Source organism: Salmo salar, chromosome 03 (genome assembly GCF_965601325.2).
Source record: "Salmo salar chromosome 03, fSalSal1, whole genome shotgun sequence".
Taxonomy (NCBI): Eukaryota; Metazoa; Chordata; class Actinopteri; order Salmoniformes; family Salmonidae; genus Salmo; species Salmo salar.
Window position 1 is genome coordinate 8,080,311 of NC_138293.1, and position 15,514 is coordinate 8,095,824.

Below are 15,514 nucleotides of genomic sequence, written 5' to 3' on the forward strand. Positions count from 1 at the left end.
AAAGTCAATGTAAGATATTGACAGGTGCTGATGAGAATCATACCAGCATATTGTTGGGAGACAGGCCAAGCTGCTGAAGAGGTGTGAGCAGCCCTTCTGTCCCAGTGAGCAGCACAGCAGACATGTGGACAACCAGCTCTATAAGGGTGTGCTCCACACTGGACCGGTCTGCCAGGACACTCAGTCCTCCCATCCTGTTGTGAACCAATTATTTGGCAAAGTCCCTCACTTCCCTGCAATTTAGGTACCTTGATCCCTCGATGAAGTCCTCAAGTGCTTTGCATTGCTGGAGGAATAAAACAAAGTCAGACATTTTGGATAAATGTAATTGGGATTTTCTGAAGTCTACAAAAAGTCAATATAATTCAAAGTATAACTATTATAACATAAAAATCAGAATAGTTTGCCAACTCTATCGTTAGTTGTGGGCTAACAGTTTTCCCTCTGATGTGGAGTTGAAGGAGATGGTCTAACGTGTATAGCTTAGGGGTGGGGTAGAGGCCTGTCTTCCTACCTTAGGGGCGGGGTGGAGGCCTGTGTTCCTACATTAGGGGCGGGGTAGAGGCCTGTCTTCCTACCTTAGGGGTGGGGTAGAGGCCTGTCTTCCTACCTTAGGGGTGGGGTAGGGGCCTGTCTTCCTACCTTAGGGGAAGGGGTAGAGGCCTGTGTTCCTACATTAGGGGCGGGGTGGAGGCCTGTATTCCTACCTTAGGGGTGGGGTGGAGGCCTGTATTCCTACCTTAGGGGCGGGGTGGAGGCCGGTCTTCCTACCTTAGGGGCGGGGTGGAGGCCTGTGTTCCTACCTTAGGGGCGGGGTAGAGGCCGGTCTTCCTACCTTATGGGCGGGGTAGAGGCCTGTCTTCCTACCTTAGGGGCGGGGTGGAGGCCTGTGTTCCTACCTTAGGGGCGGGGTGGAGGCCTGTCTTCCTACCTTAGGGGTGGGGTGGAGGCCTGTCTTCCTACCTTATGGGCGGGGTAGAGGCCTGTCTTCCTACCTTAGGGGCGGGGTGGAGGCCTGTCTTCCTACCTTAGGGGTGGGGTGGAGGCCTGTCTTCCTACCTTAGGGGTGGGGTAGGGGCCTGTCTTCCTACCTTAGGGCCGGGGTAGGGGCCTGTCTTCCTACCTTAGGGGAAGGGGTAGAGGCCTGTGTTCCTACATTAGGGGCGGGGTGGAGAACTGTATTCCTACCTTAGGGGCGGGGTAGAGGCCGGTCTTCCTACCTTAGGGGCGGGGTGGAGGCCTGTGTTCCTACCTTAGGGGCGGGGTAGAGGCCGGTCTTCCTACCTTAGGGGTGGGGTGGAGGCCTGTCTTCCTACCTTAGGGGTGGGGTGGAGGCCTGTCTTCCTACCTTAGGGGCGGGGTGGAGGCCTGTCTTCCTACCTTAGGGGCGGGGTGGAGGCCTGTCTTCCTACCTTAGGGGTGGGGTGGAGGCCTGTCTTCCTACCTTAGGGGTGGGGTGGAGGCCTGTCTTCCTATCTTAGGGGCGGGGTGGAGGCCTGTCTTCCTACCTTAGGGGTGGGGTAGAGGCCTGTCTTCCTACCTTAGGGGTGGGGTGGAGGCCTGTGTTCCTACCTTAGGGGTGGGGTGGAGGCCTGTCTTCCTACCTTAGGGGTGGAGGCCTGTCTTCCTACCTTAGGGGTGGGGTGGAGGCCTGTGTTCCTACCTTAGGGGTGGGGTAGAGGCCTGTATTCCTACCTTAGGGGTGGGGTAGAGGCCTGTGTTCCTACCTTAGGGGTGGAGGCCTGTCTTCCTACCTTAGGGGTGGAGGCCTGTCTTCCTACCTTAGGGGCGGGGTAGAGGCCTGTGTTCCTACCTTAGAATGGGGGTAGAGGCCTGTCTTCCTAACTTAGGGGTGGGGTAGGGGCCTGTCTTCCTAACTTAGGGGTAGAGGCCTGTCTTCCTACCTTAGGGGTAGAGGCCTGTCTTCCTATCTTAGGGGTGGGGTAGGGGCCTGTCTTCCTACCTTAGGGGCGGGGTAGAGGCCTGTATTACTACCTTATGGGCGGGGTAGAGGCCTGTATTCCTACCTTAGGGGTGGGGTAGAGGCCTGTATTCCTACCTTAGGGGTGGGGTATAGGCCTGTGTTCCTACCTTAGGGGCGGGGTAGAGGCCTGTATTCCTACCTTAGGGGCGGGGTAGAGGCCTGTATTACTACCTTAGGGGTGGGGTAGAGGCCTGTGTTGGCTGCTCGGTACAGACTGGTGACTTCTCTGAAAAGAGACAGCAGGACATACAAGGTCCGCCTCCTTGCAGGTGCAGTACATCTCTACAACAAAACAACACACAAAGATGAGGACAAATTCACCAAACATCCATAAACTCTTAGGTTAGAAATAGTTTTAATAAAACTAATACACACACACACACACACACACACATTACATACAGTGGTATTGAGTTTAGTGGAGTTAAACTAATACCTGACAGGTATCCTCAATCTCCTGCACACTGTCCTCTAGTACTGCTTTGGCAACAGCCTCGCGGATATCCTGGTAGTCGTCTCCATAGACGAGATACTGGTCCATCTGGCCAACATCTTCATTCTGCATACAAGACGATGGAAGACCCTGATATCTAGAACATCGTCCTTCACAGTACTAGCTAGGAAATACACATCATTGTATCTAACCCGCTCAGGTCCTCTTTAGAAACATGTTTGTAAACAATAGAGAACAGGAAACAGGGCCGATGGGTAATTTCAACAGTTTAAAACAAATGGAGTATGAAACGTTTCATGAAACCCTGTGATGTACCTGCTGCTGCAACTCTTCAGGAAAAAGCCACCTGTACTTCTCTGTATCCTTCAGCATTCTCTGGACATACTCTACACCGTGCTGGCTGCTGACGTTGCGGATCAGGTAAACCCGGTACCAGTCGTTCTTACTCTCCTTACACAGGAACTCCTCGACAACATCCTGAGGATTTTCACATTCCCCTGCACACAATGTGAGGAACCGAGGACAGATCTTGGATCAGTCAGTCAAAGTGATTGCAAGCATTCTTTATAAAACATTCCGTATAAAAAAACAACTATAATTAATTTACACCAACAAGCACAATTTTGAAAGCAACAAGGATCAGAATTCATGACGCCATATTGACTGAGTGTTTTTACCAGACTGTATTACATTTACATTTTAGTCACTTAGCAGACGCTCTTATCCAGAGCGACTTACAGTAGTGAATGCATACATTTCATGCATTTTTTTGCTATGGAGCAGGTGTGCAGCCATGTCCAGGCATAGACGGACCCTCGCGATCTGTTGCAGGTACTCTATTGTGACGGTCTCAGCCGACGTAGTGACAAAGTCCAGGAAGTGACGCAAGAACTCAGTCTCATTCTGCAGGTAGGCCTGCTGATCTGCAGGCTTCTGGCATTCATGTGGCTTTCTGTCGAACATGGAGTCCTGCAGAAAAACAGTTATAAACATCTATTCCATTTATTTAACCTTTATTTATCCATAAAGTCCCGTTGAGGTTAGAAGACCTCTTTTACAAATAGAATAGTGATAGCACTCCATTGATTTAGGGTGAAATCCTGTCAGATCCTACCTCAAGGCAGTTGATGTAGAGCGCATAAAGTTCATTTTTATCCTCAGCCTCTAGAATGTTGCTCTCTTCTATCAATGTCAAATACTGCTGCAGATATTCTTTGACGTCATCAAAGCTAAAAAAAAAAATATTTAAAAAAAAAGAGTTAATTTTCAGTCAAATGTTTGATAACATCTGAAACCAACTGAATTGCGTTGCTGGTTACAGCAGCATTGCAGTGATACACTACATGACGAAAAGTATGTGGACACCAGCTCGTCAAACATCTCATTCCAAAATCATGGGCATTAATATGGAGTTGGTCCCCCCCCCCTTTGCTGCTATAACAGCCTCCACTCTTCTGGGAAGGCTTTCCACTAGATGTTGGAACATTGCTGCGAAACTTGCTTCCATTCAGCCACAAGAGCATTAGTGAGATTGGGTACTAATGTTGGGCGATTAGGCCTGGCTTGCAGTTGGCATTCAAATTCATCCCAAAGGTGTTCGATGGGGTTGAGGTCAGGTCTCTGTGTAGGTCAATCAAGTTCTTCCAAACCGATCTTGACAAACCATTTCTGTATAGACCTCGCTTTGTGCACGGGGGCATTGTCATGCTGAAACAGGAAAGGGCCTTCCCCAAACTGTTGCCACAAAGTTGGAAGCACAGAATCGTCTATAATGTCATAGTATGCGTTAGCGTTAAGATTTTCCTTCACTGGAACTAAGGCGCCGAGCCCGAACCATGAAAAACAGCCCCAGACCATTATTCCGCTTTCACCAAACTTTACAGTTGGCACTAAACATTGGGGCAGGTAGCATTCTCCTGGCATCCGCCAAACCCAGATTCGTCCGTCAGACTGCCAGATGGTGAAGCGTGAGTCATCACGCCAGAGAACACGTTTCCACTGCTCCAGAGTCCAATGGCGGCAAGCTTTACACCACTCCAGCCGACGCTTGGCATTGCGCATGGTGATCTTAGGCTTGTGTACGGCTGCTCGGCCATGGAAACCCATTTCATGAAGCTCCCGACAAACAGTCCTTGTGCTGACGTTGCTTCCAGAGGCAGTTTGGAACTCGGTAGTGGAGTGTTGCAAACAAGGACAGACAGTTTTTACGCAGTACACGCTTCAGCACTCAATGGTCCCGTTCTGTGAGCTTTTGTGGCCTACCACTTCGCAGCTGAGCCATTGTTGCTCCTAGACGTTTCCACTTCACAATAACAGCACTTACAGTTGACCGGGGCAGGTCCAGCAAGGCAAACATTTTACGAACTGACTTTCTGGAAAGGTGGCATCCTATGACGGTGCCATGTTGAAAGTCACAGAGCTCTTCAGTAAGGCCATTCTACAGCCAATGTTTGTCTATGGAGATCGCATTGCTGTGTGCTCGATTTTATACACCTGTCAGCAACGGGTGTGGCTGAAATAGCTGAATCCACTCATTTGAAGGGGTGTCCACATACTTTTGTATATATAGTGTATAAACAACATTTATTTCCTGGTTCACTCACGTGTACTTGAGCAGAAGCTTGAGTATCACTGATCGCACCACAGGATTCTTGTCCATAGACTCATCAAATGGTGAGAAATCTTTGGTGTGTATCTGACTTTGTGCTGGTACAAATATAATACATATCAGAACACAGATAAAAACATTTTACTGAGCCACAATCTTCCCTCTGGTCTGTTTAATGCTTAAAATGTCAAAAAGAATACAGGAACAAATGGAATCTAAACTCTATAATTTTGGCTAGTGTGTGTGTGTGTGTTGAGGGTACCTCTGATGAGTGGGATGGGTTCTGTCTCAACCATGAGGAAGGACAACAGGTGCAGGATGACACCTTTTGATGGGGGGATGTTGTCCTTGAAGCACACAGTAGTGACCAGGTTTATGAAAAACGCATTGCAACTCTGCCTGAACTGAGCGTTTAGTGTGATGCAAGCTCTGCAAAACCATAGTAGACAGATTAGACAGATAAGACGGTTAACAGGGAAAGACATGTCCTTTATCATTGGTTATCCAGATTTAAAAAAAGGGTAAAACACACCCACCTTATGTCCTCAGTCACTTTGACCTCGAAGTCATCTGGGAGTTCGTGTTTGCACGTGGGGCAGTACATTTGGCCTGTGTTGAGACATCCTCTGACACAGGTCAGACAGAACATGTGGTGGCAGGGCAGGTCCACGGGGTCTTGTGGTTCCCCCATGCACACACGGCACTGGAAACCAAACCTAAAGAGAAAAAAATAGCTGCCGTTATTAAACATCAAATTCTGTATACAGCTTATCAACCACAGCGAATAATGTAGACATATAATATGAATAGACTTTTACACTAAATAAATTATATCATATAGACCTACTTGCAAATCAGATCACTTGCTTTTTGCTTGCAAGTCTTCAGTACTGTAATGATGGCCGCAAATGGTTCCTCCGATTTTACGTCTGAGTTTTTTGCCAGAATCTGCCACACGAGATAATTAGCAGTCACATAGATTAGTTAAAATGACATCCAACCAATTGAGTTGATTTCAGTTGAATGTTTTTTTTTTAAATGACATAGTTGTCGCCCATTACTCCCATTGGTTTTTAGCTAGTGGTGTCAAAAGTTAGCTGAAGTTCCAGGGTTAGGAACCGTTTAAACATTCACTTGTAAAATACTGAATTTATCCTTTACGCACAAAGTTCAATGCAATGAGAAAATTGCAATACGTTAACATAGTTCAAGAGCTCAGGTTGACATTTACATTTATTTCCATCCCATATTTCAGGTTTAGCAACCATCAGACTTAAACTATGTAGAAGTATAAACAAAGCACAAATGTAATTGGTGGCATGTTGACTTAAAGAACAAAAATATATGATATAAACTCACTTTGCCTATGGTACGAGTGTGATCAAGGACCAGAGACTTGAGCTCCCTCTCCTCAGACTCAAAGCCTATCAGCATGTGTTCCACAAACAGAAAGACGATGCAGATACGGTTCCAATGATTACTAAAAACACAAAACAAACAAGGACAAATCTTTACTTATTCTGGAAGAATTAACCATATCTGGGAGAAAGTTAATTCAGACAAACAATTACTTAGCTTTTATTTATTTATATATAAGTTTTACTATGTTCTACATTGTATCAAAACACAAACACAGACATCAAAACTATGAAATAACACATATGGAATCATGTAGTAACCAAAAAAAGTGTTAATTCAAAATATATTTGATATTTGATATTCTTCAAAGTAGCCACCCTTTGCCTTGATGACAGCTTCGCACACACTTGGCATTCTCTCAACCAGCTTCATGAGGTAGTCACCTTGAATACATTTCAATTAACAGGTGTGCCTTGTTCAAAGTTAATTTGTGGAATTTCTTTCTGTCGTAACGCGTTTGAGCCAACCAGTTGTGTTGTGACGAGGTTGGGGTGGTATACAGAAGATAGGGCTATTTGGTAAAAGACCAAGTCCATATTATGGAAAGAACAGCTCAAAGAAGCAAAGAGAAGCGAGAGTCCAGCATTAGTTTTAGACATTAAGGTTTCTTCAAGTGCAGTCGCAAAAACCATCAAGCGCTATGATGAAACTGGCTCTCGTGAGGACCGCCACAGGAAAGGAAGACCCAGAGTTACCTCGCTACAGAGGATACGTTCATTAGAGTTAGCGGCACTTCAGATTGCAGCCCAAATAAATGCTTCACAGAGTTCAAGAGACACATCTCAACATCAACTGTTCAGAGGAGACTGCATGAATCAGGCCTTTATGGTCGAATTGCTGCAAAGAAACCACGACTAGAGGACACCAACAAGAAGAAGAGACTTTCTTGGATCAAGAAACATGAGCAATGTTCATTAGACCGGTGGAAATCTGTCCTTGTCTTTGTTTGACGCAGAGTAGGTGAACAGATGATCTCCGGGTGTATGGTTCCCACCGTGAAGCATGGAGGAGGAGGTGTGAAGGTGTGGGGGTGCATTGATGGTAACACTGTCAGTGATTTATTTAGAATTCAAGGCACACTTAACCAGCATGGCTACCATAGCATTCTGCAGCAATATGCCATCCCATCTGGTTTGTGCTTAGTGGGACTATCCTTTGTTTTTCAACATGACAATGAACCAACACACCTCCAGGCTGTGTAAAGGTTATTTGACCAAGAATGAGAGTGACGGAGTACTGCATCAAATGACCTGGCCTCCACAATCACCCGACCTCAACCCAATTGAGATGGTTTGGGATGAGTTGGACCGCAGAATGAAGGAAAAGCAGCCAACAAGTGCTCAGCATATATCGGAACTCATTCAAGACTATCGGAAAAGCATTCCAGGTGAAGCTGGTTGAGGGAATGCCAAGAGTGTACAAAGCTGTCATCAAGGCAAAGGGTGGCTACTTTCAAGAATCTAAAATATATTTTGATTTGTTTAACACTCATTTGGTTACTACATGATTCCTTATGTGTTATTTCATAGTTTTTATTCTACAATGTAGAAAATAGTAAAAATAAAGAAAAACCCTTCAATGAGTAAGTGTCTAGATTTTTGACTGATACTATATATTTTTGTTCTTGCTTTTTGAATATCATGGATATGCTTGCTTTATTACTTCATTCCAACATGTGTGGATGGACTAGCACCTTGAATTCAGAACTTTATACAGTGAAGGTCTTCACCTCTTTCACAACGCATATTGACTTTCTTAAAAAATAAAATGAATAAAGAAAGTCAAATGGCCCTCTGTAGTCTTTCAAAGGGACATTTCCCTCACCAGATGTAGTCAAACAGTTCCCGGCTCCTCTCTCCATACTGCTTCAGGCTTCTCTGGGAGCAGACCAGCTCCATAGACCCCTTCAGTCTTTTCACCTGCTTCAGCCAGTCCTGGCACTGGGCATCAGAGTCCAATGCATGGGGTTCCAGGAGCTCAACACAGGAAACAGATGCATAGACATCCAGAACCTGGCAGAGGAGTGAGACAGAAACATAGTATAGTTACTGGCATGTTTACTATGACATTTCTATCAGCATGTTGGCAGCCTCATTTCAATACAGTATATACTGTACATAACCTGGTAAAAGTTCAACTACCATATATACTGATGTGATACTACTATCATACATTCATATATACTGTATCTTCAACTACTATCATACATTCATATATACTCTATACAAACATTTGGCACATAAAAAAACTGATTTCTCATAACTAAATGCGTCAGTGTGTGGAAAATATATGCACTTAACATCTCTGGGCTGTTCTTCACTAGTGTGATTCTTACCATCTCTGGGCTGTCCTTCACTAGTGTGATTCTTACCATCTCTGGGCTGTGCTTCACTAGTGTGATTCTTACCATCTCTGGGCTGTCCTTCACTAGTGTGATTCTTACCATCTCTGGGCTGTCCTTCACTAGTGTGATTCTTACCATCTATGGGCTGTCCTTCACTAGTGTGATTCTTACCATCTATGGGCTGTCCTTCACTAGTGTGATTCTTACCATCTCTGGGCTGTCCTTCACTAGTGTGATTCTTACCATCTCTGGGCTGTCCTTCACTAGTGTGATTCTTACAATCTATGGGCTGTTCTTCACTAGTTTGATTCTTACCATTCTTACCAGGTAAACTGTCAAATTGTACAAATGCTGTGATTCCTTATAAACACGAGGGTTTCTCATGTGGAATTGCAAGGATTAATGTAGCCTAAATAAAGATGAGATTGTAGTTACATGAAAACATTTGTATTATTTGCCTTCCAGGTTTCTATTTTATGGAGCTCGATTGGTGAAATTAGGCTACAGAAATGATTGTAAATGAAGATGTTTCCATAATTGAATGATTTCTAATGAATAGCCTTGTTTTACATGGAAATGCTAAAGAAATATTGGACTTCCACTGTAGCCTAGGCTAACCTAGCCTAGTTTTCGATTGGTTAGAATTAACATATTACCCTATTTAATTTAGAGTTGATCATTTAGGACATCTGTCTACAAAATTGCCCTGCATGGCACAGCCTAGTATCATAAGGGTGTACGACTTTCAAAATTGCTCAGTTGGTAGAGCAGGGTGCTTGTAACGCCAGGGTAGTGGGTTTGATTCCTGGGACCACCCACATGTAAAATGTATTCACGCATGACTGTAAGGCGCTTTGGATAAAAGTGTCTGCTAAATGGCACATTATTATATGCAGAGCATGTGTTGTGTATCTATTGACCTAGTGATTGCAAACTAGAGGAACTGATAGTGAACTCCTACTGATGTCTCTATTTGCTGAATTGAGAGGATGGAGTGGGTGCAGGGACAAAACAAGGTCAAGTAAAGTAAACAGACAATGTTTGGAATGGGAGAAGGCTGGCACAGGAGACAGGCTTTACTGGCAGAGTCATTGGGTTGATGACGTGTCCATTTGATATCTAAGATTAAGACAGAGTTGAGTTTGCATATTAATGAATAGTTTCACAGACCAAATCAATCTGTAATATTGTGCATTTATCCCTGTTCTTTTCAAACCCCACACACATCTGTTGTGAACTACTCAGGTCAAGGCCTAGGGTTACCAGGTGCCATAGGCCTATGCAGAGCATAAAGATAAAAACCAAAAAAACAGGACGGTCCAATGATGCCATGAGTGAGTAAATATCCCAACTCAACTCTGTCTTAATGGGATAGTTCACTCAAATCACAAAATGTAATATTGGTTTCCTTACCCTGTAAGCAGTCTAAGACTGCAATCCATGCTTTTGTTGACCTGCCCACTGTCTCCAAACGCTAACGTTGGTGTAAATAAAGTTTGATTTGAAAATGTCATTCAAAATAGCAATGCAAAACAATTAGCTTATTTGTCAAATCCTTCAGAATCTATGTGTTCTATTTGGCCTACAATGTGGTTAATAAAATCCGATTTGGATATATTTGGCTGTTTTCACAAAACAGTGTGAAATATACACATAAACATCCTGAATGTAGGCTAAACTTATTGTGCTGTAAAAAGATGAACTAATTGATTAATCTGTTCTACAGCACATGTCATGTTTCTATTGGCCACAGACAACGATTGTGTAGAATCTCCCTTGTAGAGGTATTCACACAGCACGAAATGTGCAGATCTATGACAGATAATTCTGACATGCTAGTCTTTTGTTCGGGACGATTTTGTGTTGTCCGGAGCTCGCAAGTGCAGTAAATTGCGACACGTGAATGGTATCATTATCATTCCAAACTCGCACATTGAGAGCTTGACATTAGGAAAGCAATATATAATGTTGTAATTTGGGTGAACTATCCCTTTAATCGTAGGTTTAAAAATGGGAACGTGCTAATTAAAACACTTGAATGTGACAAATAAAATGTTGATTTGATTATGTTGTTGTTTTTGCGCTGTTGCCAGTGTCGTCTGTCTGTGTTGTCCGTTTTGTCTTATATTGTGTTTTCATTTTTAATTCTAGCCCTTGTCCACACAGGCGACGTTTTGTCTCTTCCAAGGTCGTCATTGCACAATTCAGTTGCCTGGTTAAATGAAGGTTACATAAAAAATACATTAAATGTTGACATGATCCCAGTTAAAGCCAGTGAACCTGTCTTCTACTGTCGGTCAACAACCTAACATCAAGCAAATACACTGGTTCAAAAGTTTGGGGTCACTTTGAAAGAAAAACAATTTTTTGGGCCATTAAAATAACATCAAATCGATCAGAAATACAGTGTAGACATTGTTAATGTTGTAAATGACTATTGTAGCTGGAAACTGCAGATTTTTTATGGAATATCTACATAGGCGTACAGAGGCCCATTATCAGCAACCATCACTCCTGTGTTCCAATGGCACGTTGTGTTAGCTAATCCAAGTTTATCATTTTAAAAGGATAATTGATCATTAGAAAACCCTTTTCCAATTACGTTAGCATAGCTGAAAACTGTTGTTCTGATTAAAGAAGCAATACAACTGGCCTTCTTTAGACTAGTTGAGTATCTGGAGCATCAAACACATGGTTAGCAGATGTTAATGCGAGTGTAGCGAAATGCTTGTGCTTCTAGTTCCGACCGTGCAGTAATATCTAACAAGTAATCTAACAATTTCACAACATCTACCTTATACACACACAAGTGTAAAGGAATGAATAAGAATATGTACATATAAATATATAGATGAGCGATGGCCGTGCTGCGTTGGCAAGATGCAGCAGATGGTATAGAGTACAGTATATACATATGAGATGAGTAATGTAGGGTATGTAAACATTATATAAAGTGGCATTGTTTAAGTGACTAGTGAAACATTTATTACATCCAATTTTTTATTATTAAAGTGGCTAGAGATTGAGTCAGTATGTTGGCAGCAGCTACTCAATGTTAGTCATGGTTGTTTAACAGTCTGATGTCCTTGAGATAGAAGCTGTTTTTCAGTCTCTCGGTCCCAGCTTTGATGCACCTGTACTGACCTCGCCTTCTGGATGATAGCGGGGTGAACAGGCAGTGGCTCAGGTGGTTGTTGTCCTTGGTGATCTTTTTGGCCTTCCTGTGACATCGGGTGGTGTAAGTGTCCTGGAGGGCAGGTAGTTTGCCCCCGGTGATGCGTTGTGCAGACCTCACTACCCTCTGGAAAGCCTTACGGTTGTGGGCGGAGCAGTTGCCATACCAGGCGGTGATACAGCCCGACAGGATGCTCTCGATTGTGCATCTGTAAAAGTTTGTGAGTGTTTTCGGTGACAGGACAGGTTTGTGAGTGTTTTCGGTGACAGGCGCTGTTGCGCCTTCTTCACTACACTGTCTATGTGGGTTGACCATTTCAGTTTGTCCGTGATGTGTATGCCGAGGAACTTAAACAACTTCCCACCTTCTCCACTACTGTCCCGTCGATGTGGATGGGGGGTGCTCCCTCTGCTGTTTCCTGAAGTTTCCAGTGTGATTGCAATTGCATCGTCTGTGGACCTATTGGGGCGGTAAGCAAATTGGAGTGGGTCTAGGGTGTCAGGTAGGGTGGAGGTAGGGTGGATTTGTGGGTTCGATTACAGGCTCAAAATGGCCAGAAACAAATAACCTCTCTGGGAAAGACAACATCCGGTGAAATTGCAGAGCGCCAAATTCAAATGACAGAAATAGTAATAATAAACATTCATAATGATACAAGTGTTATACATCGGCTTAAAGATTTACTTCTTGTTAATCCAGCCGCTGTGTCAGATTTCAAAAAGGCTTTACGGCGAAAGCATACCATGCGATTATCTTTGGACAGTGCCCCGCTTACAAAAGCATACAAACATTTTCCAGCCAAGTAGAGGAGTCAGAAAGTCAGAAATATCGATAAAATGAATCACTTACCTTTGATAATCTTCATCTGGTTGCCCTCACAAGACTCCCTGTTACACAATAAATGTTTGTTTTGTTCGATAAAGTCCCTCTTTATATCCAAAAAACTCAGTTTTGTTGGTGCGTTTTGTTCAGTAATCCACTGGCTCAAAGGCGGTCACAACAGGCAGACGAATACATCCTAATAGTACCGGTAAAGTTCGTCGAAAGATGTCAAACAATGTTTATAATTAATCCTCAGGTTGTCTATTGTCTAAATAATCAATAATATTTCAACCAGACAATATCATTTTCAATAGAAAGGAAAAACAACGAACGGCGCGCCCACAGTCACGCGCCCAATCCAGCTCTGCCTACTTCCCCTGTCCACTGACCAAAAGGTCTTTTTACTCATCGTTTTTCAAAATAAAAGCCTGAAAGCATGTCTAAAGACTGTTGACATCTAGTGGAAGCCATAGGAACTGCAATCTGGGTCCTAACCCATTACATTCTGTATAGGCATTGAATTGAAAAACAGCCACATCAAAATATTTCCACTTCCTGGATGGATTTGTCTCAGGTTTTCGCCTGCCATATCAGTTCTGTTGTACTCACAGACATTATTTTAACTGTTTTGGAAACGTTAGAGTGTTTTCTATCCAATACTACCAATTATATGCATATCTTAGCTTCTGGGCCTGAGTAACAGGCAGTTTACATTGGGCACCTCCTTCATCCAAGCTTCCCAATGCTGCCCCCTGTCCCTAACAAGATAACTTTCTTCTGAAAGTCGTCAGTCTATTCTTGTTCGGAGAAATTATGTCTATTCCATGCAAAAAATTGCCAAGAAACTGAAGATCTGGTACAACGCTGTGAACCTCTCCCTTCACAGAACAGCGCAAACTGGCTCTAATCAGAATAGAAAGAGGAGTGGGAGGCCTCGGTACACAACTGAGCAAGAGGACAAGTACATTAGAGTGTCTAGTTTGAGAAACAGATGCCTCACAAGTCCTCAACTGGCAGCTTCATTAAATAGTACCTGTAAAACACCAGTCTCAACATCAACAGTGAAGAGGCGACTCCGGGATGCTGGCCTTCTAGGCAGAGTTCCTCTGTCCAGTGTCTGTGTTATTTTGCCCATCTTAATCTTATATTTTTATTGGCCAGTCTGAGATATGGCTTTTCACTTTAATGTTGAGCTATTTTTTACATTCAGCATCACTATGTCAGGGGAAATATAGTATTCTTTCTAACAAAAATATCTACATATATCTCAAGATGTTGTGTATCCCTGGAAATAATCAGAATTCATGTAAACATAACAGTTTTGAAAACATAGCTTGTCCAAAAAAAGAGGTCTCAGGGTATGGGGTAATAGAGAATGGGTAAGTTGAGCCGCCAGTTGTCTTGAACGGGGATGTTGTGCCAATTCATAGGCAAGTTCTCTACATTTGAGTCTACTAAGCCCATGAAAATGTCTGCCGGATTCTTGATATGTTTAATAAGATCAGACTCCATGTCATGACTCTATCAGACTCTATCAAAGCCTCTCTTTCTCACAGGAACATGTTTGTTTTCTTGTTTGTTAATGTACTGAGCTATTTATTGGCTTAACTTGCCCCTGGCCAAATCACACAATTACCCCAAAGCAACCATTTTGACTGTATTAGCTCGCACAGCTACAGGGATGCACTTTTATGCTAGGTTCAGGTCCTCATATTGTAGCTTATAGAGACCCCAACTAATGTATGAAACAGTCTTTAAATTATCTACTTTGGTTTGGATACAAGCACCATGAAACCTACAACACAATACATTTATTTGACTTTGTGAAAATCTGTTTTTTGGAACTAACAACACTTTTTCCATGTGGTTTCTTCCTTCACAGACTCCATGAAATGATGACCTCTTCCTAAATATCACTTATTTTCTTTCTCCTATCTCCCTTGTTCTCACTCTTTTAGATCAGGCAACAGTTGACCCAAGCAAAGATTTTGTATTTGAGCAATGCCCTGGCCATGTTACTTGGTACAAACTGGGGTCCTACTGTGCTGAGCTACAAGCCTTCCCTGTAGCTCAGTTGGTAGAGCATGGTGTTTGCAACGTCAGGGTTGTGGGTTCGATTCCCACGGGGGGCCAGTACGAAAAAAAAAAATGTATGAAATGTATGCATTCACTACTGTAAGTCGCTCTGGATAAGAGCGTCTGCTAAATGACTAAAATGTAAATGTAAAATGTTAAGCACTTCAACCAGAGGTTGGACTATACGTCAGCTGAGGTAAATTCAGACTTATTTCAGGTTTTATCCCACATACCCATGATGTCTCAGTTAAAGGTAGACATACAGTAGCGTACCTCACCACTGGGCACAGACGTCAGTTCAACATCTAGTTTTGATTTAACATTTGACTGAGTTGTCAAATAACATCACCGACAACGATGAGATAGCCTACAGGGACGAGGTCAGAGACCTGGCAGGGTGGTGCCAGGACAACAACCTCTCCCTCAACGTGAGCAAGACAAAGGAGACGATCGTGGACTACAGGAAAAGGAGGACCGAACACGCCCCCATTCACATCGACAGGGCTGTAGTGGAGCAGCTGGAGAGTTTCAAGTTCCTTGGTGTCCACATCACCAACAAACTATCATGTTCTAAACACACCAAGACAGTCTTGAAGAGGGCACGACAACACCTTTTCCCCCTCAGGAGACTG

General features: G+C 43.5%; 1 protein-coding gene across 1 annotated transcript; it reads right to left on the minus strand.

Moving 5' to 3' along the window:
* Positions 1 to 37: 37 nt before the first annotated feature.
* On the minus strand, positions 38 to 5,988 carry LOC145877465 (E3 ubiquitin-protein ligase rnf213-alpha-like). Its single transcript, XM_082973040.1, has 10 exons — positions 5,894 to 5,988; positions 5,583 to 5,762; positions 5,309 to 5,475; positions 5,042 to 5,144; positions 3,553 to 3,667; positions 3,177 to 3,407; positions 2,754 to 2,915; positions 2,421 to 2,543; positions 2,124 to 2,266; positions 38 to 194 (listed from the first exon to the last, which is right to left on the minus strand). The coding sequence occupies exons 2-10, from the start codon at positions 5,735 to 5,737 to the stop codon at positions 38 to 40; spliced, it is 1,356 nt and encodes a 451-aa protein (XP_082829166.1). The 5' UTR covers positions 5,738 to 5,762; positions 5,894 to 5,988.
* Positions 5,989 to 15,514: the final 9,526 nt, after the last annotated feature.